At 43.4% G+C, this 22711-nt stretch overlaps 1 protein-coding gene across 1 annotated transcript in view; it reads right to left on the reverse strand.

Moving 5' to 3' along the window:
- Positions 1–17631, reverse strand: part of LOC126291475 (trichohyalin-like) — a 75381-nt gene extending 57750 nt beyond the window's left edge. Inside the window, exons 1-9 of the mRNA XM_049984985.1 lie at positions 17280–17631; positions 16990–17238; positions 16601–16948; positions 15703–16559; positions 15236–15658; positions 14484–15194; positions 14029–14442; positions 13765–13987; positions 13229–13710 (exon numbers count right to left, since the gene is read on the reverse strand). Of these exons, the coding sequence (XP_049840942.1) occupies positions 13229–13710; positions 13765–13987; positions 14029–14442; positions 14484–15194; positions 15236–15658; positions 15703–16559; positions 16601–16948; positions 16990–17238; positions 17280–17631 (4059 nt within the window). The remainder of the gene's footprint in view (positions 1–13228; positions 13711–13764; positions 13988–14028; positions 14443–14483; positions 15195–15235; positions 15659–15702; positions 16560–16600; positions 16949–16989; positions 17239–17279) is intronic.
- Between the last annotated feature and the right edge of the window lie 5080 nt (positions 17632–22711).

Raw genomic sequence — 22711 nt, forward strand, 5'->3', positions numbered from 1 at the left:
ACAGAACACTGCATGTTGTTCTCAATGGAGAGACGTCTACAGACGTTACAGTAACCTCTGGCGTGCCACAGGGGAGTGTTATGGGAGCATTGCTTTTTCACGATATATATAAATGACCTAGTAGATAGTGTCGGAAGTTCCATGCGGCTTTTCGCGGATGCTGCTGTAGTATATAGAGAAGTTGCAGCATTAGAAAATTGCACCAAAACGCACGAAGATCTGTAGCGGATAGGCACTTGGTGCAGGGAGTGGCAGCTGACCCTTAACATAGACAAATGTAATGCATTGCGAATACATAGAAAGAAGGGTCCTTTGTTGTATGATTATATGATAGCGGAACAAACACTGGTAGCAGTTACTTCTGTAAAATATCTGGGAGTATGCGTGCGGAACGATTTGAAGTGGAATGATCATATAAAATTAATTGTGGGTAAGGAGGGTGCCAGGTTGAGATTCATTGGGAGAGCCCTTAGAAAATGTAGTCAGTCAACAAAGAAGGTGGCTTATAAAACACTCGTTCGACCTACACTTGAGTATTGCTCATCAGTATGGGATCCGTACCAGATCGGGTTGACAGAGGAGATAAAGAGGACCCAAAGAAGAGCGGCGCGTTTTCTCACAGGGTTATTTGGTAAGCGTGATAGCGTTACGGAGATGTTTAGCAAATTCAAGTGGCAGACTGCAAGAGGTGCGCTCAGCATCGCGGTGTAGCTTGCTCGTCAGGTTTCGAGATGGTGCGTTTCTGGATGAGGTATATTGCTTGCTCCTTCTCCCGAGGAGATAACGAATGTAAAATTAGAGAGATTCGAGGGCGCACGAAAGCTTTCCGGCAGTCGTTCTTCCCGCGAACCATATGTGACTGGAACAGGAAAGGGAGGTAATGACAGTGATGCGTGAAGTGCGCTCCGCCACACACCATTGGGTGGCTTGCGGAGTATAAATGTAGATTTAGATGTAGACATTGCTCCCTCTATCGCCTTGTTCGATCGATGCCACACGGCCTGAGTGATCTGAGCTACTGGTTTCATGAACACTGCAAAAATGGATCGATTCATGGATCTCCTCGAAAGGCGCACAGCTCTTCCGCCGCGGCGTTCGTTTGCTGCCCGAAAGATGGAAGAAAGCAGAGGCCAGCTATTGGCAGTACTTTGAATCGTTAAGGTTTTTTGCAAGCTTTTTCACAATAAAGCCTCGAGCTTCAAGGAAGAACGGCGGAAGCAAAGTTGTAGACATAATATGTAAATTGAAGCGTGTCTTGAACCGCACGAAGTCTGATCCAAGCTGCGTCTTCACATTGTGAATATCCTGCAACCAATCGTCTGAGAGTACAGAATTTTCGAGTACATGTATGCGTTACAGTCACTGCTGAAAGATGATGTGCATCAAGTGTTCGGCGATCATAATAAAGGGTCTGACTGTAACTATTGAATAGTAACAGTTGGATTTATTTTGGGGTTGGTTGACGCATTATCTACCTTCTTCCTGCGATGCACCGTAGGTCTCTAGCAGAGCGTAGCGTTCTAAAGGATTAGAAAAGGGCACAGGTCATCCCCGTTTTCAAGTAGGGACGCCGAACAGATGTGCTGAACTATAGAACTATATCTCTAACGTTGATCAGTTGTAGAATTTTGGAACACGTTTTATGTTCGAGTATAATGACTTTTCTGGAGACTAGAAATCTACTCTGTAGGAATCAGCATTGGTGTCGAAAAAGACTATCGTGTGAAACCCAGCTCGCGCTATTCGTCCACGAGACTCAGAGGGCCATAGACACGGGTTTCCAGGTGGATGCCGTGTTTCTTGACTTCCGCAAGGCGTTCGATACAGTTCCCCACAGTCGTTTAATGAACAATGTAGGAGCATATGGACTATCAGACCAATTGTGTGATTGGATTGAAGAGTCCGTAGATAACAGAACGCAGCATGTCATTCTCAATGGAGAGAAGTCTTGCGAAGTAAGAGTGATTTCAGGTGTGCCGCACGGGAGTGTCTTAGGACCGTTGGTATTCACAATACACATAAATGACCTTGTGGATAACATCGGAAGTTCGCTGAGGCTTTTTGCGGATGATGCTGTAGTATATCGAAAGGTTGTAACAATGGAAAATTGTACTGAAACGCAGGAGGATCTGCAACGAATTGACGAATAGTGCAGGGAATGGCAATTGAATCTCAATGTAGACAAGTGTAATGTGGTGCCAATACATAGAAAGAAGGATCCTTTATAATTTAGTTACAATATAGCAGGTCAGCAACTGGAAGCAGTTAATTCCATAAATTATCTGGGAGTAGGCATTAGTAGTGATTTAAAATGAAATGATCATATAACGTTGATCTTTGGTAAAGCAGATGCCAAACTGAGATTCATTGGAAGAATCCTAAGGAAATGAAATCCGAAAACAAAGGAAGTAGGTTCACCCACTGCTTGAATACTGCTCAGCAGTGTCGGATCCGTACCAGATAGGGTTGATAGAAGAGATAGAGAAGATCCAGCGGAGAGCAGCGCGCTTCGTTACAGGATCATTTAGTAATCGCGAAAGCGTTACGGAGACGATAGATAAACTCCAGTGGAAGACTCTGCAGGAGAGACGCTCAGTAGCTCGGTACGGGCTTTTGTTGAAGTTTCGAGAACATACGTTCACCTAGGAGTCAAGCAGTACATTGCTCCCTCCTACGTATATCTCGCGAAGAGATCATGAGGATAAAATCAGAGAGATTAGAGCCCACACAGAGGCATACCGACAATCTTTCTTTCCACGAACAATACGAGACTGGAATAGAAGGGAGAACAGATAGAGATATTCAAAGTACCCTCCGCCACACACCGTCAGGTGGCTTGCGGAGTATGGATGTAGATGTAGATGTATTACACCACGGCGGCATAAACCATGGCGGAGAGTTGTCGAGTGTGTTACTCTGTCGCCGCGGTGGTACCTCTCCAAGGAATTCCGTCTCTGAGGTCCTGATACATTTCCCTGGGGTACGCCCGAAAATTACTTCCCCTTCTGTTAGTAGTCGCTGTAACTAGCAAATGACTGGATTCGTGATTTCCTGTCAGGAGCGTCGCAGTTCGTAGTAATAGATGTCAAATCATCGAGTAAAACTGAAGTGATATCAGGTGTTCCCCAGGGAAGCGTCCTGGGTCCTTTGCTGTTCCTGATCTATATAAATGACCTGGGTGACAATCTGAGCAGTTCTCTTAGGCTGTTTGCAGGTGATGCTGTAACTTTATGTCTAGTAAGGTCGTCCGAAGACCAGTATCAGTTGCAAAGCGATTTAGAAAAGATTGCTGTATGGTGTGGCAGGTGGCAGTTGACGCTAAATAACGAAAAGTGTGAGGTGATCCACATGAGTTCTAAAAGAAATCCGTTGGAATTCGATTGCTCGATAAGTACAATTCTCAAGGCTGTCAATTCAACTAAGTTGGAAAGTCCACATAGACAATATTGTGGGGAAGGCGAGCCAAAGGTTGCATTTCATTGGCAGGACACTTAAAAGATGCAACAAGTCCACTAAAGAGATAGCTTACACTACACTCGTTCGTCCTTTGTTAGAATATTGCTGCGCGGTGTGGTATCCTTACCAGGAGGGATTGACGGAGGACATCGAAAGGGTGCAAAAAAGGGCAGCTCGTTTTGTATTATCACGTAATAGGGCAGATATGATGCGCGCGAAAGTTGGGATGGAAGACATTAAAGCAAAGACGTTTTTCGTCGCGGCGAGATCTATATTTTGTTGAGCCCAACCTACATAGGTAGGAATGATCATCAAAATAAAATAAGAGAAATCACAGCTCGAATAGAAAGGTTTAGGTCAGGGCCGGCCAAACGCTGCACAGTGTGCAGACGTGCGGAATTGCTGCACATGTGCGCTAGATGTGCGACAGCGACATCTGTTATTAGACATGTGTCCTAAATGAACGGCGGCGGCTCCACTTCCCTGTTTATGTGGTACAAGCACGAGCGCAACATACCCAGTCTCGTTTACCCCTGGCAACCGTAACCTTAATAGAGAAGTACTGAGAAATGGCAGGTACGGTGAAAAAGCAAAGGACGGGAGATCTATGTTCTCAGTCGTTTAAAAATGACTGGGAAGTGCAATTCTTTTTTGTAGCCGCTGGTGAAAACTCACAGTGTTTGCTATGCCGCCGAATAATACGTGGCCAGTGTAAGTTTTCAATTGAAAGACACTACAATATGTATCACAAAGACGAGTGTAGTGTACTCAAGAGTGAAGAACGACAAGCAAATTTAAATGTCTTGAACGAAGTGGATGAGACACATCAACTCGATTGTCATTTCTCATGACCAGTGATAAAAGTGTTTGCATTCATTCGTTTCATAATTAAAAATTATTGTTTACTAATTGCGCATTAGTGCCTCATTCTGCTCCATGTTACATTATTATCAGGAAACTTGGTCATTAAAGCGATTGTTCCAATGTTTACTTACATTTAGGGTTTTTTCTAATGTGTGAAGGGCTACGCTCAGCTGAAGTCGGTAAAACGTAACATTCATCAAATTGACGGTTATTATTCAGATTTCAGACGGAGCTGTTGAAAGATGTAGCAATAATGGTATTGAAACAACATGTGATCATCGAGAGGTCTGCGGTTATCATACTGTTCAGAGGTCAGCGAGACAAATTATGTGGGTGTAACTGAGGGTACCGAGAATTAGTTATAGGAAACCTTGCGTTAGTTTAAAGTTATTTGAAATCGTGAATAAGCTTAGTTGGAAGTCGGTAAGTGCTCTCTTTCTTAAATACTAGATCAAAAACATAACTCGTATTTGCGTGCCGTCAGTCAAGCTGCCTTAATAATAACCCACAGTTGTTAACTGTATTACTTGTCTTACTGGGTTAAACTGTTAACATAAAAGTAGACGTCTCAATGAGTAGACTGTGACAGTATTTTAAGTGTTTAATACCCGAAATACCTTCCCATGGTTGGCTTGCAAGCTGTGGACAGAGCACTAGAATGCACCGGTACAGAGTATCCCAGTAAGTGGATAAAGCGACATCTGTGGGTAGACACATGCACTACATGAACGCTGGCGGCTGCGGCGTGCACGCTCTGACCCGGAAGTTGCACATGTGCGGGAGCACCGCACGCGTGCAGGATTTCTGGCCGGCCCCTGTTTAGGTGTTCGTTTTCCCGCGCGCTGTTCGGGAGTGGAATGGTAGAGAGATAGTATGATTGTGGTTCGATGAACCCTCTGCCAAGCACTTAAATGTGAATTGCAGAGTAATCATGTAGATGTAGATGCAGTTTAGAAGGCAGAACAGTACAAGTCAAGCGTATAGGACGCGTAGCCGTTGAATGAATGGTGCTTATAAGGACAATGGACGTAACAGTAATGGAGAAGTAGGAACAAGGACACGAACTTCGTTAATGCGTGGTGGCGGTGGGGATAGAGCAGCGGCGGGACGGTAAGGGGAGGGGGAATGAAGGTGGGGGGGGCTGTGTAAGAGGGGAGGTGAAGGGGGCAAGGCCACTACGGGCGGAAGCGAACGACAACTTCTCTCTTCTGGCAGCAAGGTAAGGTATACCCCAAGCAAGCAGCCTAACAAACCGCGCTCGCTCAAAAGAAGCCAGGACCCTGACACCGGGGGCTTACAGGTGTGCAAAGCGCGCGGTGGGGGGTGAGAGGGTCGGAGAGGGGTCGGAGGGGGGGACTCGGCCGCAAATTAGAGGCGACAGCTTCACACTTGGCACAATGGAGTCTCGACATGCTCACGCCGGGACCACTTAATTGCTTTTGTCGTTTCTGGCGTCGCGTTGTTTGCCCGTTACCATCTCTCTCTCTCTCTCTCTCTCTCTCTCTCTCTCTCTCTCTCTCACTCTCTCTCCCCCCCCTCTCTGTCTGTCCCTGTGTCTCACTCACTCTGATTCCCTCTCCTTCAACGGAGCGCTCTCGCCCGGCAGTCACGACGCTGGCGGACAGCAAAATAGAGTTACGGAGCTCGAGTTTCCTTTGTGGAGAGCCAGGTAGGCCTGCGTACGTGTGTGTGTTTTGTACGCGTCTTAAATCGCTCTGCAAAGTGGTCCCTTGTCCACCCCGCTCCTTAGTTTTTTCGCCTTTCTTACCTCATTCCGGACCCTTCCGTGTCTCATCATTCCCCGACTCACTTCCTATATACTCATTTCTTATTTCCCCTTCCAGAGTCGTTTCTCTACCTTGTCCTCCCCCCTCCCCCCTCCTTTCCCCCCTCTCACCCAGACGCCTCCTAGGATTCTGACAAGGAGGAAAATAAAGAATTACCGGGGGAAGCTACGCGTCCTGTCAAAACAATTAAGATCGGTGTCCTGTTGGTGGAAAACTACTCTGGAAGCTAGGGTTTCCTCTTCACCATCTCTCTCTTTCTCCCTTCTCTTTCATTCTTTATCGGTCCCTGTTTTTCTTATTTCCCCTCTACGTACTCCTTGCCTCTGAGAGTAAACGCAAGTTCTAGGCCAAGAGTTTGTGGATTCTAATACATATTTCTCTCTCTCATTCTCTCTCTCTCTTTCCCCCTCTGTCTCACGTATGCGTCTGACAAGGGGAAGGCCTCAGACACGGCCAACCGATTCGGCTCTAATTTCACACGTCGCTTGTGTACAACCTACAACGAAAGAGTCTAAGATATTTTGGGTCAACACCCCCGCGGTTTTGAGAAAATCACCCCTGAAGCTTATGACGATCCATCGACTCAAAATTAAGGGGATCGATAGATAATTGTAAGTACAGCGTTTTCCATCATCGGACGCAAACGCAAACTTTGCCGGAAATCGAGGTAAGGAACTGTTACAACTGCCGCTTCTGTACCCACTTGGTAAACGCTTTTCGCTGACAGCACCGATAGCACAACGGCCAAGGTAAAGCCGGCACGGTAGCTCAATGTGTTCGGTCAGAGAGCTACTTGGCCTTTGTAATAAAAAAAAAAAATTGAGTGGAAGAATCAACGAACGAACCTGAACGAATGTCATGTGACTTCTGCAACGACCGAGCCCAACGACCAACAACAAACAAAATGAGAAAAAAGAAAAACCTAACTCTGGGAATCGGAAAACCTGGGTTCGAATCTCGAAGAAACCGGATGTTATTCTTTTTCTTTGCATTTTTCCATATCTCAATTGATAGAGATGGGAGGGTTATTTGCCTACCTTATTATTATCATTCCTTATTGATTTACTTACCTTATTAACCATCCTATCCCTAGCAATTCAGATATGGAAAAATAAAAACTAAAAGAAGAACATACCATAGGTTTCTTCAAGATTCGAACCAGGGTTCTCCGATTCCCAGCCAGGTACCTTGGCCGTTGCGCTATCGGTGCTATCGGCGAGATGCGTTTACCATGTGGATACAGGAGCGTAGGTATAAAAGTTTCTTACCTCGATTTCTGGAAAAGTATGCGTTTTCGGACCCCATACCTGATGATAAAAAATGCTCTATTTGCAATTATCTATCGATCCCGCCAATTTTGAGACGATTGCTTGTCAGAACATTTAGGGGTGATTTTCAAAAAAAATGAGTGGGTGTTGACCCAAAATATCTTAGATTCCTTCGTTTTAAGTTGTAGACAAGCGACCTGCCAAATTTGAACGGAATCGGTTAGCCATGTGTGAGGCCTTCCCCTTGTGAGAGAGTTCATGTGTGCGTGTGTGTGTGTGTGTGTGTGTGCGTGTGTGTGTGTGTGTGTGTGTGTGTGTGTGTGCGCGCGCGTGACGCACTGCTGCGTAGTACATCTGCCAGCAGCAGGCGTTACCGGGGAACTTGATATCCATCACGAAAACTCGCGCCCACAAAGCTATGCTCGCAAAGTCCTCTTATCGGTTTTGGTTCGGTATCTGCGCTCCTAAAAGCGGGGGAACGTCTTCGACCGACAATGCGATCGGCGTGAAAGATTTGGACAAAGGCAGCAGAGAGGTTTACATGGAGGGGTGAGGGGGGTGGGGGTGAGAAGGCACAGACGGCGATGTTACGGACTTCGGAGCAGATTTCTTTCTACGCCACTTCAGGGATGCGTGGAAAATCGTGTGCGAGATGTCACACGTGCGGTCGTTTAGAAGCGCGACGAATGGCCGAACATTTTCCGTACAAGCCCCTAAAAAGGGGCTCGACAGAGCATAGTCGACGTGGCCTTATGTGATTCCTATACTGTCCTACATACTAGGGAGTGTCCAATAAAAAGCGGAATTATGTTTTAGAAGTTACATATTTTAAAACTACTTACGAAACAGCCTTATCCCCTTCAAAATACTCTCCGTTACAACTAATATATTTGTCCCACAGGTGCTTCCACTATACAGAACATTTTTTGTAGTCTCCTTGAGAAATGGCTGAGAGATGCTCCGTTGTTTTTTGTTGACTTCTTCAATTTTGTCAAATCGGTGTCCTTTCATGGCCCTTTTTCATGCGTGGAAACAAGAAAAAGTCGCACACAGCCAGATCAGGAGAATAAGGTGCGTGGGGCAGCCGAACCACGCCATTTTTATACAAAAACTGTCTAACAGAGATGGCTCTGTGTGCATATGCGTTGTCGTGTTGGAAGAAGCACTCTCCTGTATGCCACTACCCGGTCTTTTCGACGAACACTTTTGCGCAATGTATTTGAAACTTCTAAATAAACAGTTATATTGACTGTGTGACCTCTGAATTAACTACGCCCTTGGCATAAAAGAGGCAAATCAGCACTGATTTGATGGCATTCTTTTGGACGGGGTGACGATGACGTCTGCCACTGGCCTGACTATTACTTTGTTTATGGGTTGTAACCATAGCGCCATAACTCATCACTAGTAATGGTCTTTCACGCGAAATATGGACCAGTTTCAAACTGTTGTTCCAAAGCACGATGTGTTTCTACCCGACGTTCCTTTCGATTGTCAGTCAGAACCCGAGCAGCAAACTTGACAGCAACCCTTTTCATTCTCAAATCTTCCGTTAAAATTCGCTGAACCGAGCTTCAAGATAGCCCACTAATTTCTGACAGTAGATCAGTTCTCTGTCGACGGTTTGTGAACACAAATATTTTCGTCGATTCGGGCAATTGATGGACGTCCATAACGAGAGTTGTGATCAATCGTAACGTCGCCATTTTTAAATCGAGCAAACCACTCCTACACTTGAGTTTCTCCCATAGCGTCATCTTGGTAAGCTATTTTCAACATTAAAACAACTTCAGCAGCATTCTTACCGAGCAGAAAACAAAATGTCACAACAGCATGTTGTTCACTAAACGAAACAAGAAAAAAAACAGCGCTATAAAAAACAATCATTGCAGAGGAACACAACAAGCCAGGTCGACAACACAGGCGGCACGGAACTGGCAACGAGTTGCGCTACACACGCCCAGCGGCAGAATTGCGTACTTCACAAGCTCCGCCCACGGCAATGTTATACTCTCGTAGAGTACGCGAAAAAAGTTGCTCGTCTTTGTTCAGCAGAGTATCGTAGGTGGTTGGAGCAAAGAAGCGTTTCGAGCGACAGCAAAAAAATCAACTTCCCTCCTCTCCCTGACCTTGAGCTTTCCTTAGTGTTAATCGAAATTCAGATTCCATAATAGTATTCTTATCATGAGCCGATAAGCAACAAATAAAACTTTCCTGTTTTCTGTGAGGAACAAAACAAAACAGGGTATATATATATATATATATATATATATATATATATATATATATATAGTTTGTCTAATTGTTTAAATGCCATGCTGCCGTAATTAAAACCGGCACCGAGAAGGGAAACAAAACCGCACGCACATTTTCACAACAAAGCACGGAGCAGCAGGTTCTATCTTGCATCAGCTTTTAACAGAAAATTTGTACATTTTTGCTTAGAAAATATACAGACAGTGACCATCTAAATATTTAGTAGAATAATGGGAAAAATATAAGTAAATCGATATTTCTGCTTACAGCTTTTAACAAATATATAGTGTATGTCCAGCTAAACGTTAAAGAAATTTTCGAGTAGTTTACTAAGAAAAATGGAAGTACTGTTGGTAAACAACTCGAAAAGTTCTTTAACATTTGGATGGACGTAAGCTATACGTTAAGGAAAAGATGTAAGCAAAATATCGATAAGTTGTTGATGTATTTACTCATATTGTTTACGAACAATGTTTCCTCTTTATAAGATTATATTATTATTATTATTGTTGTTTTGCTCTTAAAGGGCTTATAAAGAGGAAACATTGTTCGTATATATAGAAGTTGTTGACCGATTTACTCATATCCAGCACATTTGCATGGTAGGCTTCATGCCCGCATTTCTACCGTATCGGACACCACGAAGTCAAACGCTCACAGGTTCACCCCGACTTGCAAGACAACGATGCTGGCGCATCTCTGTAAAAACTATACCGCCCATATTCATCCTCGAAATCACGCAATATACCACAATCTTGCAGTGGACTGACGCGTGCCTGCAAGCATTGGTATGAACGCCTCACGAACTGGTTGTGGCCGCTCTGGAGCGTATTTACGACTTCTCAGAACGCTTCTAAGAGCACGTTCTTGTATGTTCCCGTTTGTGCGACATCTCCTCACTCGCCATTATCCCTCAACATGGACACCAGACAGGAAAGGACAAAAACATTGCTAATGGAAAGGTAGTGCCTCTTATCCCATCAACAGTGGAGTTCGCGAACATAAACAAAAAAGAGTTAGCAGCAGTAAATTCTTATGCGAGAAAGCGCACCGTGTTAATACTTTAACAATCTTAATCTATTAATGCAACGATTATTGTTCCCCGAAGAAAGGTTCATATATTTGCCTATTCTACTACGTACGCCACTTAAACTACTATTATTCCACGAACTTCTTTGTGTGAGAGATGTGGTGGAGTCCTATGGACTAGCGCCAATCCCTTGTGAGACTCCCCCTCCTCCGACGTGCATTAGGATTTGCAGGTCTAATTTCAATCTCCTGGTTCTCCTGTTGTCCTTGGTTTCGCTCTCTCCAATTACGGTCGCTTTGCCGTTCGTTATTCCTCCTGTCCCAGATTCCTTGTCTAGATTGACCCTGTCCCCTGACTTTCTGGTTTCTGTGTCTCAGATTTCCATAACCTTGAATAGCGTAACCTTGATTTCTGTAACCCTGGTTTCCTAACTGACCAGTGCGATTATGCGATCTGTTGTCGTCTTTCCTTGCTGGCCAGTGGTATTTGTTACTTTGCCCCTTCTTCCCGTCCTTTGCGTCTTGTTTATCAAAGACTACTTCGAGTTCACGCAATAGACTCTAGAATGCTTCGAGATTAGATTAGATTAGATTAATACTTGTTCCATACATCATGAATACGACACTTCGTAATGATGTGGAACGTGTCAGGTTAAAGAAAGATGTCTGTACAAGATATTACATTACACAAAATATTGCATGACACTAATGCTTAAGTTAGTTTTTTTCCTTTCCTTAATTTATATCTAAAAATTCAGCTAATGAGTAGAAGGAGTTGTCATCTAGAAATTCTTTTAATTTATTTTTAAATGTTGGTTGACTATCTGTCAGGCTTTTGATGCTGTTTGGTAGGTGACCAAAGACTTTTGTGGCGGCATAATTTACCCCTTTCTGTGCCAAAGTCAGATTTAACCCTGCACAGTGAAGATCATCCTTTCTCCTGGTGTTATAGCTATGCACACTGCTATTACTCTTGAACTGGGCTGGATTATTAACAACAAATTTCATAAGTGAATATATATACTGTGAGGTTACTGTGAGGATCCCTAGATCCTTAAACAGATGTCTGCAGCATGACCGTGGGTGGGCTCCAGCAATTATTCTGATTACACGTTTTTGAGCAATGAATACTTTTATATTCAACGATGAATTACCCCAGAATATGATATCATACGAAAGCAGTGAATGAAAGTAGGCATAGTAAGCTAATTTACTGAGATTCTTATCACCAAAATTTGCAATAACCCTAATAGCATACGTAGCCGAACTCAGACGTTTCAGCAGACCATCAATGTGTTGCTTCTACTTTAACCTCTCATCAATGGACACACCTAAAAATTTTGAAAATTCTACCTTAGCTACAGACTTCTGTTCAAAATCTATATTTATTACTGGAGTTGTGCCATTTACTGTATGGAACTGTATATACTGTGTTTTATCAAAATTTTGTGAAAAACATCATTTACAATTACATCACTTAGTTCTTGGTTTCTGGATGTTATTACTATACTTGTATCATCAGCAAAAAGAACTAACTTTGCCTCTTCATCAATATGGAATGGTAAGTCATTAAGAACAGTAAAGGACCTAAGACCGAACCCTGTGGGACTCCGTACTTGATAGCCCCCCAGTTTGAGGAATCAGCTGTTGTATGTCAGATCCACACTTCCCGACAAGTGTCTGTTGATACCTAACTGGCAATTTGGAAAAGCAAAATTTGATGATTTCTCCATTGCTGTATGGACTATCTAAAAACTGATTCTTCTTGAGTAAATCATCAAAAAATTTGGTTGCGCTCCTATGCCCGGACACTTCCAATTCAGGACAAAATATTATTTCCTCTTTAATCCTGTCTTGCGTTTCCTTTGACCAGTAGGTCCGCAGGAATGCACCAACAAATTCCTGATAAGTCCGACACGTCGCTGCCACACCCCGCATCTTTTCCGCGGCTTGACCTTCGATGTGTCCAAACATGAATTCTAATTTTGCCCGGGTTGGCCATGAAGACGGTAATGAATTTGTAAACTGCATCACCCAGCTCTTCGGATGCATCGACCCTCCATTGTCTTTGAACTTCTGGAATTTTAGTATCGACAGGAAGTGATTCTTATCAAAATCCTGTCCGATCCTCGCACTGGCGTTGTCACTCGTTTCCGATACTTGCACGTCTGCTGAGTGTCCTGATCTATCTTGCTGATAACTGTGATGTGCTACCTCTGTATCACAGTGGAAGTGGCACTCCGAATTCACTCTCCTAAGTGGGCTACAATTATTGGAGCTATTACTAGCTGTTTCTTCGTGTGCATTGTTAGTTCCGCACTCTGTCACTGGTCTAGAGCACTGCGGGTTTTTCCTCGGAGACACAATTCTGTGTACTCCATCATCGGTATCCGAAAGCGCAGCGCTCGTGTGCCCGTTTCGCTCTAGTTTTGCTATCCGACTCTCTACTTCTTTCATTCGTTTCGTGATGTTCGTAGCCGCAATATTACCTTGAGTTTTTAAGAACGCTAGGGATTTTGAGAGGGCTTGTGTCGCACGTCGCAAGCGACCTGCGAGTTGCGAAGTTACCTTTGCCGTTTTGGCTAAGCCTGCTACTTTCTGTGCTACCACTGACATTTGTTTTGCTTCTCCACATTCTTTCTTTATTGTTAGTAATTCCCCACGAAATTCCCCTTTATGCGAAATTATTGCCTCAGTGTCCTTCTTACGCTGTTTCTCATCTTCTTCCTTCTCCTTCTTACGCTGTTTCTCATCTTCTTCCTTCTCCTTTTTACGCTGTTTCTCATCTTCTTCCTTCTCCTTCTTACACTGTTTCTCATCTTCTTCCTTCTCCATCTTATGTTGTTTCTCATCTTCTTCCTTCTCCTTCTTACACTGTTTCTCATCTTCTTCCTTCTCTTTCTTACGCTGTTTCTCATCTTCTTCATTCTCCTTCTTACGCTGTTTCTCATCTTCTTCCTTCTCCTTTTTACGCTGTTTCTCATCTTCTTCCTTCTCCTTCTTACACTGTTTCTCATCTTCTTCCTTCTCCTTCTTACGCTGTTTCTCATCTTCTTCCTTCTCCTTCTTACACTATTTCTCATCTCCTTCCTTCTCCTTCTTACACTGTTTCTCATCTTCTTCCTTCTCCTTTTTACACTGTTTCTCATCTTCATCCTTCTCCTTCTTACACTGTTTCTCATCTTCTTCCTTCTCCATCTTATGTTGTTTCTCATCTTCTTCCTTCTCCTTCTTACACTGTTTCTCATCTTCTTCCTTCTCCTTCTTATGCTGTTTCTCATCTTCTTCATTCTCCTTCTTACGCTGTTTCTCATCTTCTTCCTTCTCCTTCTTACACTGTTTCTCATCTTCTTCCTTCCCCTTCTTACGCTGTTCCTCATCTTCTCCTTCTTACGCTGTTTCTCATCTCCTTCCTTCTCCTTCTTACGCTGTTTCTCATCTTCTTCCTTCTCCTTCTTACACTGTTTCTCATCTTCTTCCTTCTCCTTCTTACGCTGTTTCTCATCTTCTTCCTTCTCCTTCTTACGCTGTTTCTCGTCTCCTTCCTTCTCCTTCTTACACTGTTTCTCATCTTCTTCCTTCTCCTTTTTACACTGTTTCTCATCTTCTTCCTTCTCCTTCTTACACTGTTTCTCATCTTCTTCCTTCTCCATCTTATGTTGTTTCTCATCTTCTTCCTTCTCCTTCTTACACTGTTTCTCATCTTCTTCCTTCTCCTTCTTACGCTGTTTCTCATCTTCTTCATTCTCCTTCTTACGCTGTTTCTCATCTTCTTCCTTCTCCTTCTTACACTGTTTCTCATCTTCTTCCTTCCCCTTCTTACGCTGTTCCTCATCTTCTCCTTCTTACGCTGTTTCTCATCTCCTTCCTTCTCCTTCTTACGCTGTTTCTCATCTTCTTCCTTCTCCTTCTTACGCTGTTTCTCATCTCCTTCCTTCTCCTTCTTACACTGTTTCTCATCTTCTTCCTTCTCCTTTTTACGCTGTTTCTCATCTTCTTCCTTCTCCTTCTTACACTGTTTCTCATCTTCTTCCTTCTCCATCTTATGTTGTTTCTCATCTTCTTCCTTCTCCTTCTTACACTGTTTCTCATCTTCTTCCTTCTCCTTCTTACGCTGTTTCTCATCTTCTTCATTCTCCTTCTTACGCTGTTTCTCATCTTCTTCCTTCTCCTTTTTACGCTGTTTCTCATCTTCTTCCTTCTCCTTCTTACACTGTTTCTCATCTTCTTCCTTCTCCTTCTTACGCTGTTTCTCATCTTCTTCCTTCTCCTTCTTACGCTGTTTCTCATCTCCTTCCTTCTCCTTCTTACACTGTTTCTCATCTTCTTCCTTCTCCTTTTTACACTGTTTCTCATCTTCTTCCTTCTCCTTCTTACACTGTTTCTCATCTTCTTCCTTCTCCATCTTATGTTGTTTCTCATCTTCTTCCTTCTCCTTCTTACACTGTTTCTCATCTTCTTCCTTCTCCTTCTTATGCCGTTTCTCATCTTCTTCATTCTCCTTCTTACGCTGTTTCTCATCTTCTTCCTTCTCCTTCTTACACTGTTTCTCATCTTCTTCCTTCCCCTTCTTACGCTGTTCCTCATCTTCTCCTTCTTACGCTGTTTCTCATCTCCTTCCTTCTCCTTCTTACGCTGTTTCTCATCTTCTTCCTTCTCCTTCTTACACTGTTTCTCATCTTCTTCCTTCTCCTTCTTACGCTGTTTCTCATCTTCTTCCTTCTCCTTCTTACGCTGTTTCTCATCTCCTTCCTTCTCCTTCTTACACTGTTTCTCATCTTCTTCCTTCTCCTTTTTACACTGTTTCTCATCTTCTTCCTTCTCCTTCTTACACTGTTTCTCATCTTCTTCCTTCTCCATCTTATGTTGTTTCTCATCTTCTTCCTTCTCCTTCTTACACTGTTTCTCATCTTCTTCCTTCTCCTTCTTACGCTGTTTCTCATCTTCTTCATTCTCCTTCTTACGCTGTTTCTCATCTTCTTCCTTCTCCTTCTTACACTGTTTCTCATCTTCTTCCTTCCCCTTCTTACGCTGTTCCTCACCTTCTCCTTCTTACGCTGTTTCTCATCTCCTTCCTTCTCCTTCTTACGCTGTTTCTCATCCTCTTCCTTCTCCTTCTTACGCTGTTTCTCATCTCCTTCCTTCTCCTTCTCACACTGTTTCTCATCTTCTTCCTTCTCCTTTTTACGCTGTTTCTCATCTTCTTCCTTCTCCTTCTTACACTGTTTCTCAGATTCTTCCTTCTCCATCTTATGTTGTTTCTCATCTTCTTCCTTCTCCTTTTTACGCTGTTTCTCATCTTCTTCCTTCTCCTTCTTACACTGTTTCTCAGATCCTTCCTTCTCCATCTTATGTTGTTTCTCATCTTCTTCCTTCTCCTTCTTACACTGTTTCTCATCTTCTTCCTTCTCCTTCTTACGCAGTTTCTCATCTTCTTCATTCTCCTTCTTACGCTGTTTCTCATCTTCTTCCTTCTCCTTTTTACACTGTTTCTCATCTTCTTCCTTCTCCTTCTTACACTGTTTCTCATCTTCTTCCTTCTCCTTCTTACGCTGTTTCTCATCTTCTTCCTTCTCTTTCTTACGCTGTTTCTCATCTCCTTCCTTCTCCTTCTTACACTGTTTCTCATCTTCTTCCTTCTCCTTTTTACACTGTTTCTCATCTTCTTCCTTCTCCTTCTTACACTGTTTCTCATCTTCTTCCTTCTCCATCTTATGTTGTTTCTCATCTTCTTCCTTCTCCTTCTTACACTGTTTCTCATCTTCTTCCTTCTCCTTCTTACGCTGTTTCTCATCTTCTTCATTCTCCTTCTTACGCTGTTTCTCATCTTCTTCCTTCTCCTTCTTACACTGTTTCTCATCTTCTTCCTTCCCCTTCTTACGCTGTTCCTCATCTTCTCCTTCTTACGCTGTTTCTCATCTCCTTCCTTCTCCTTCTTACGCTGTTTCTCATCTTCTTCCTTCTCCTTCTTACGCTGTTTCTCATCTCCTTCCTTCTCCTTCTTACACTGTTTCTCATCTTCTTCCTTCTCCTTTTTACGCTGTTTCTCATCTTCTTCCTTCTCCTTCTTACACTGTTTCTCAGATTCTTCCTTCTCCATCTTATGTTGTTTCTCATCTTCTTCCTTCTCCTTCTTACACTGTTTCTCATCTTCTTCCTTCTCCTTCTTACGCTGTTTCTCATCTTCTTCATTCTCCTTCTTATGCTGTTTCTCATCTTCTTCCTTCTCCTTCTTACACTGTTTCTCATCTTCTTCCTTCCCCTTCTTACGCTGTTTCTCATCTTCTCCTTTTTACACTGTTTCTCATCTCCTTCCTTCTCCTTCTTACGCTGTTTCTCATCTTCTTCCTTCTCCTTTTTATGCTGTTTCTCATCTTCTTCCTTCTCCTTCTTACACTGTTTCTCAGATTCTTTCTTCTCCATCTTATGTTGTTTCTCATCTCTTTCCTTCTCCTTCTTACACTGTTTCTCATCTTCTTCATTCTCCTTCTTACGCTGTTTCTCATCTTCTTCCTTCTCCTTCTTACGCTGTTTGTCATCTTCTTCCTTCCCCTTCTTACGCTGTTTCTCATCTTCTCCTTCTTACGCTGTTTCTCATCTCCTTCCTTCTACTTCTTACGCTGTTTCTCATCTTCTTCCTTCTCCTTCTTACGTTGTTCGTCAGCTTCTTCTTTCATTGATCGTAGGAAGCTTAGTATTGGGTTAATGTCATCTTTTTGATCCTCGTCACACATGGGCGATGTAACTCTGGACACCTGGGTGCTAGAGCTCTGACGTGACCGAGCTGGCCCCTGTCTGCTTTCGTTCGTTTGATAATAAACTTCTGCTACCGCCTCAACCTGTGTGCCTGTCTCTGTTTCATCCTCTACCTCACTATCATAACCACGGCCGCGACGTTGCTCTAAGATCCCGTCCAAATCACCGCCCTCATCCATGACCCTGTCGTCCTGTGCTGCTAGAAATGTGTCCATCTCATGTCCGAACCTGTCACCGTCACTAAATTGCCCCTTATCCATTAAGCTAGCCTTTTTTGTTTTAGCTTCGCTGGATAATAGTCGGGCCTTACTTCTCGTGATCATTCATGAAAAACTAATTTATCTACAGTGCACAATAAAACTCATCTGCTCCAAATATTTTTCCACATTGACATAAAATTTCAAAAACGCCGTTCCAACGCTGTAATTACATGCACGATTTGTTATGGTACAGAAACTGCACACAAACCCGACAAAATATGATGTGGTGCGAACACCACATCAACGAAACACATAAAACAATGAACAAACAAACACATATATACGCTGAAAACAAAAACAATAATGATGGGCAGCTAATTAAAACTAATCACGGAACTAAAAGGAAAAGAACTTGGGTACTAATCATTAAAAAAAAAGTAGAGAAAAAATTTGAATATTCCTACTAAGAATACTGGTTGCTTATCAGTGATTCACAGGGAAGATCCGAGGCTAAGGGTCGCCATTTTATGCGCGGTGCCGGTGCTAGCAGTGTATTTACCACTAAATTCATCTAGAATCTTCATATGCTCTAAGCCTCCCTTGTTCTAACTCCGGCTTTTGCTGTTGCACATGGATTAACAAGAAACGCGAACTGGCTGTAATCGACCCTGCAAGTGGAGTAGAAAAGAGTTTGGCACCTGCAATAATTTAATTTGATAGACATTAATTAAATAAAGAAAAGTTTCAGTAACATAGGGAGAAATGAACGGGTTGCTCCACCGATTAACAGAATGAAAGTTCTGTCCAAAATAAGAATTTGATTTATTATGACTAATCTCATAATCATAAATAAAACACATGAAACATTTACAATACATCAAATTGGATCAAATTGGATACTCAAATAAATGCTGTGAAGGTGAAGTTGCCCATATACTAGATTGTGTCATTTTCGACGAAGTGCTATGTGGAGCCATTTCCTTGCAAGTCAAATTTTAAGAAAATCACACAGCCAACCCAACATTAATTGCTGCTATAGTAGTGAGAACTCAGACAATGAACACCCAAGACTGAACAAAGAAAAAGACGAACAGGCGGGCTCTGCTGAGCTCTGATTATCACCTAGGAAAATCCTTATCTGCCGGTGCTGCGGACATACATTACCAAACTGTCTTCTTAACTGCAAGAACACGATCTGGCGTACCGGAGGCTATGGCTGGTTGCTTCGACGTCCTGTCGTTTTGATGATGATGTCGCGAGTATAGCCCGAAACAAATTATCCTGGTCTGGTTGTTCCAGAGTAAAGACTTCCTGGCAACACAAATGCTCCTCTGAGGGAGACGAGGAAGGCTCTCCACACAATCACTGACGGTACAGTGATTGATTTTAACAAGCGAAGTCACACAGTAACTCCGATACAGTCAGCTTTAGCCAAAATTGCTCAAGGCAGACAACATAGGCCGCTTGTACGCAGAACGCTCAACTGCCAACTGTACTCGGAAAGTTACGTTGAAGTCGAAACTTCAGCAAATTCGTTAAACAGTTACAGTTAAATGAAAGTATGTTAGACAGCAAACAGAAGGCAGGCTGTTCAGAGCAGCGAGAGCTCAGTCTTGTAACCTACTCCGACCGAAAGGCGGGAGCCGACCCCCACAAGAGCACCCGTACAAACCGAACACAGAACATTCCCGCCCCCACGACAGTGGCCGTGGTCAGACGTTCCAATCAGCAACTCGAAAATCGGCGGAAAATTCCATTCTCCTTCAAAGCACTACCATTCCACCAATGGAGATTCTTGGCGCCAATTTTTGCGCTGATTTTGCTACGTCACGGAGCTATGCCCTGAGCAAGCCAATCACAGTTACGATTTTGCACAAAACGCGGGAATTTTACCGCAAAGACTGCCTGGGAACACAAGTCATTCCCACGCCTCGCTGGTAGCCCGCCAGAAAGTGTTTTCGCTAAGTTTCTGCGAAGTAACGGTATCTCTAGCCCAGCCGCTCCTTCAGGGCGCTGCGGGCGTGTCTCCGCCGCTATTATATGTCGGCGTCTGGATAGCATTCACTCGACTCCCTCACACCCGTCAGGTTACCCTTTCAAGATCAGCAGAGCCCGCCTGTCACCGGACCACCCGAGTGACGAGAGACGCTGCGTGGGAAGTCCGGGTGTGAAGGAATAGCAACTTTTCACCACATGCAAATAGAGAGGAAAATCGTAAGATAGAAATGTGAGAGGGGGCTTCTGCCACCTCTCAAACTTATGGAGGTATTTGCTAATAATATTACCCATTAATCCTGTTTATAAAGTATGTCTCTATTTACATATCATGTATCTTAAAAAAATGTGTAGCTTGTGTCCCATCGAACGTTCATTAGAGTATCGTGTAAAAGGGTGAAGTAAATTGGTCAAGAACTCTGATGGATTACTAACATTTTCATTCTGACACAGGCGAGGTGTCATACGCTGAGCACCAAATTTCTACCCTGACACCACTTTCAGTGTCGACCATATAGCTTAGTATTAGTTTTGTTCTGCGAACTTTCTGTTCTAAATTTCCTTTTACACTGTCTGATGACATTCTCCAGCACTCTGCAGTATTTTCTGAAGCGAAATCCTGTTACCGGGATCTGGCTGTCCTTCAAATTATGAAACGGCTCCCGTACAACGCATCGTACCCAACAAATGTTCGCCCGCATCTCGTGGTCGTGCGGTAGCGTTCTCGCTTCCCACGCCCGGGCTCCCAGGTTCGATTCCCGGCGGGGTCAGGGATTTTCTCTGCCTCGTGATGGCTGGGTGTTGTGTGATGACCTTAGGTTAGTTAGGTTTAAGTAGTTCTAAGTTCTAGGGGACTGATGACCATAGATGTTAAGTCCCATAGTGCTCAGAGCCAACAAATGTTCTTGGTGATAAGAAAACACTAACAAAACTGGACATCTGTCTACGCAACAACTGGCCTCGTCCGCAACACCCCTATTGTGTGTGTGTGTGTGTGTGTGTGTGTGTGTGTGTGTGTGTGTGTGTGTGTGTCTGTGTGTGTGCGTATGAGGGGGGAGTCAACTTCGTAGTTTGAAATGGGAACTCTCCATTTTATTGCATATTCGCGTTGTACACGAAAACATATCCGTAGGTACAGGTTACTCAAACAATTGTTTGCCTGCCGGAGTGACCGATCGGTTCTGGGCGCAACAGTCTGGATCAGCGCGACCGCTACGGTCGCAGGTTCGAATCCTGCCTCGGGCATGGATGTGTGTGATGTCCTTAGGTTGGTTGGGTTTCAGTAGTTCTAAGTTCTAGGGGACTGATGACCTCAGCAGTTAAGTCCCATAGTGCTCAGAGCCATTTGAGGCAAACCATTGTTTACTATTCTTGATAGATGGCGCCGTAATCATCAAATATGAACAGTGTCTGTTTTTGCTATTAGGAACCGAAGCGTTGGTTCTACACTGAAGTGCCAAAGAAACAGGTATAGGCATGCCTATTCAAATACAGAGATATCTAAACAGGTAGAATACGGCGCTGCGATCGGCAACACCTCTACAGGGTGGTCCATTGATCGTGACCGGGCCAAATATCTCACGAAGTAAGCGTCAAACGAAAAAACTACAGAGAACGAAACTCGTCTAGCTTGAAGGGCGAAACCAGATGGCGTTATGGTTGGCCTGCTAGATGTCGCTGCCACAGGTCAAACGGATATCAACTGCGGTTTTTTTTTTAAATAGGAACCCAAATTTTTATTACATATTCGTGTAGTACGTAGAGAAGTATGAATGTTTTTGTTGGACCACTTTTTTCGCTTTGTGATAGATGGTGCTGTAATAGTCACAAACGTACATGTACGTGGTATCACGTAACATTCCTCCAGTGCGGACGGTATTTGCTTCGTGATACATTACCCGTGTTAAAATGGACCGTTTACCAATTGCGGAAAAGATCGATATCGTGTTGATGTATGGCTATTGTGATCAAATTGCACAACGGGCGTGTGCTATGTATGCTGCTCGGTAGCCTGCACGACATCATCCAAGTGTTATTTTATTTATAAATTCAACATTGCTATTAACAATGTCTCAACTGCTTGAAGTTTTCCGCATTTGTTGAACAACGCTGAGTGATCAGTTTTCGCTTTCTGAAGGTGAAAAACTGGCTAAAATCTTTTGCCGAATGATTTTACAGTGCGATGAAAGTTGTACGAACCGCGGATATTTTTATTAAGTGGGTGGAACAGTTCAAGTAATTCTAACCTCAGCGACTGACGAGCTACTTCCTCGCCTGCCTGTTAAAGTACCAACTCGTTCGCTTGAAACCCACATTATTTGTGAAGATCGACGTATTACCGTTGCAGTAAGTACTGGCTCAGTCCATAACGATATCAGTAACAAACCGAAGTAAGTTGTACTTGGTCCCGAAATAGTTAACTCAAGAACACAAGGAAAAAAAGACTTCAAAGTGTGTACTGACTTGAAAGAACGCTGTGAAGGGAAGGCGACCGTTCTGTAAACAAGACTTCTAACATGCGATGAAACCGGGTCCAATCAAGCAGGCTTTACCTGGAAGGAAGTTCAGCGACATTGAGGAGATCAAAGAATTTGTGGTTAAGTGGCTCAGTCGTTGGGGCAAGTATATTAATATTTGGGGGTAGTTGGGGGAACTATGTTGAGAAGCAGTAAAAAATCTCATTTTGTAAAAAATACAGTTTGTACTACATCAATTTGCCTTTTTGCTTATTGAATTCCGTCGTAATTTACGACTTTTTACTACTAACTCTATTCGCAACACATTTTGCAGACAGTATCCACATATACCACAGCTTGTAACTGCAGAATACATCATTGCCCGACATAGGGTTTGGGAAATACGAAGGCGGTTTGAAAAGTTATCGGAACGGAATAGAAATAAAGTACTTAAATCACTGAAACTTTTTTTTGTTTTTCAATGTAATCTGCTTTTAGGTTAATGCACTTGGTCCAATGATGTTCCAGTGCCTTGACACCATCTCGAAAATGAGTTTCCTTCGCCCGCATCTCGTGGTCGTGGGGTAGCGTTGTCGCTTCCCACGCCCGGGTTCCCGGGTTCGATTCCCGGCGGGGTCAGGGAT

Source organism: Schistocerca gregaria, chromosome 9, assembly GCF_023897955.1.
Source record: "Schistocerca gregaria isolate iqSchGreg1 chromosome 9, iqSchGreg1.2, whole genome shotgun sequence".
In the NCBI taxonomy this organism is placed as follows: domain Eukaryota; kingdom Metazoa; phylum Arthropoda; class Insecta; order Orthoptera; family Acrididae; genus Schistocerca; species Schistocerca gregaria.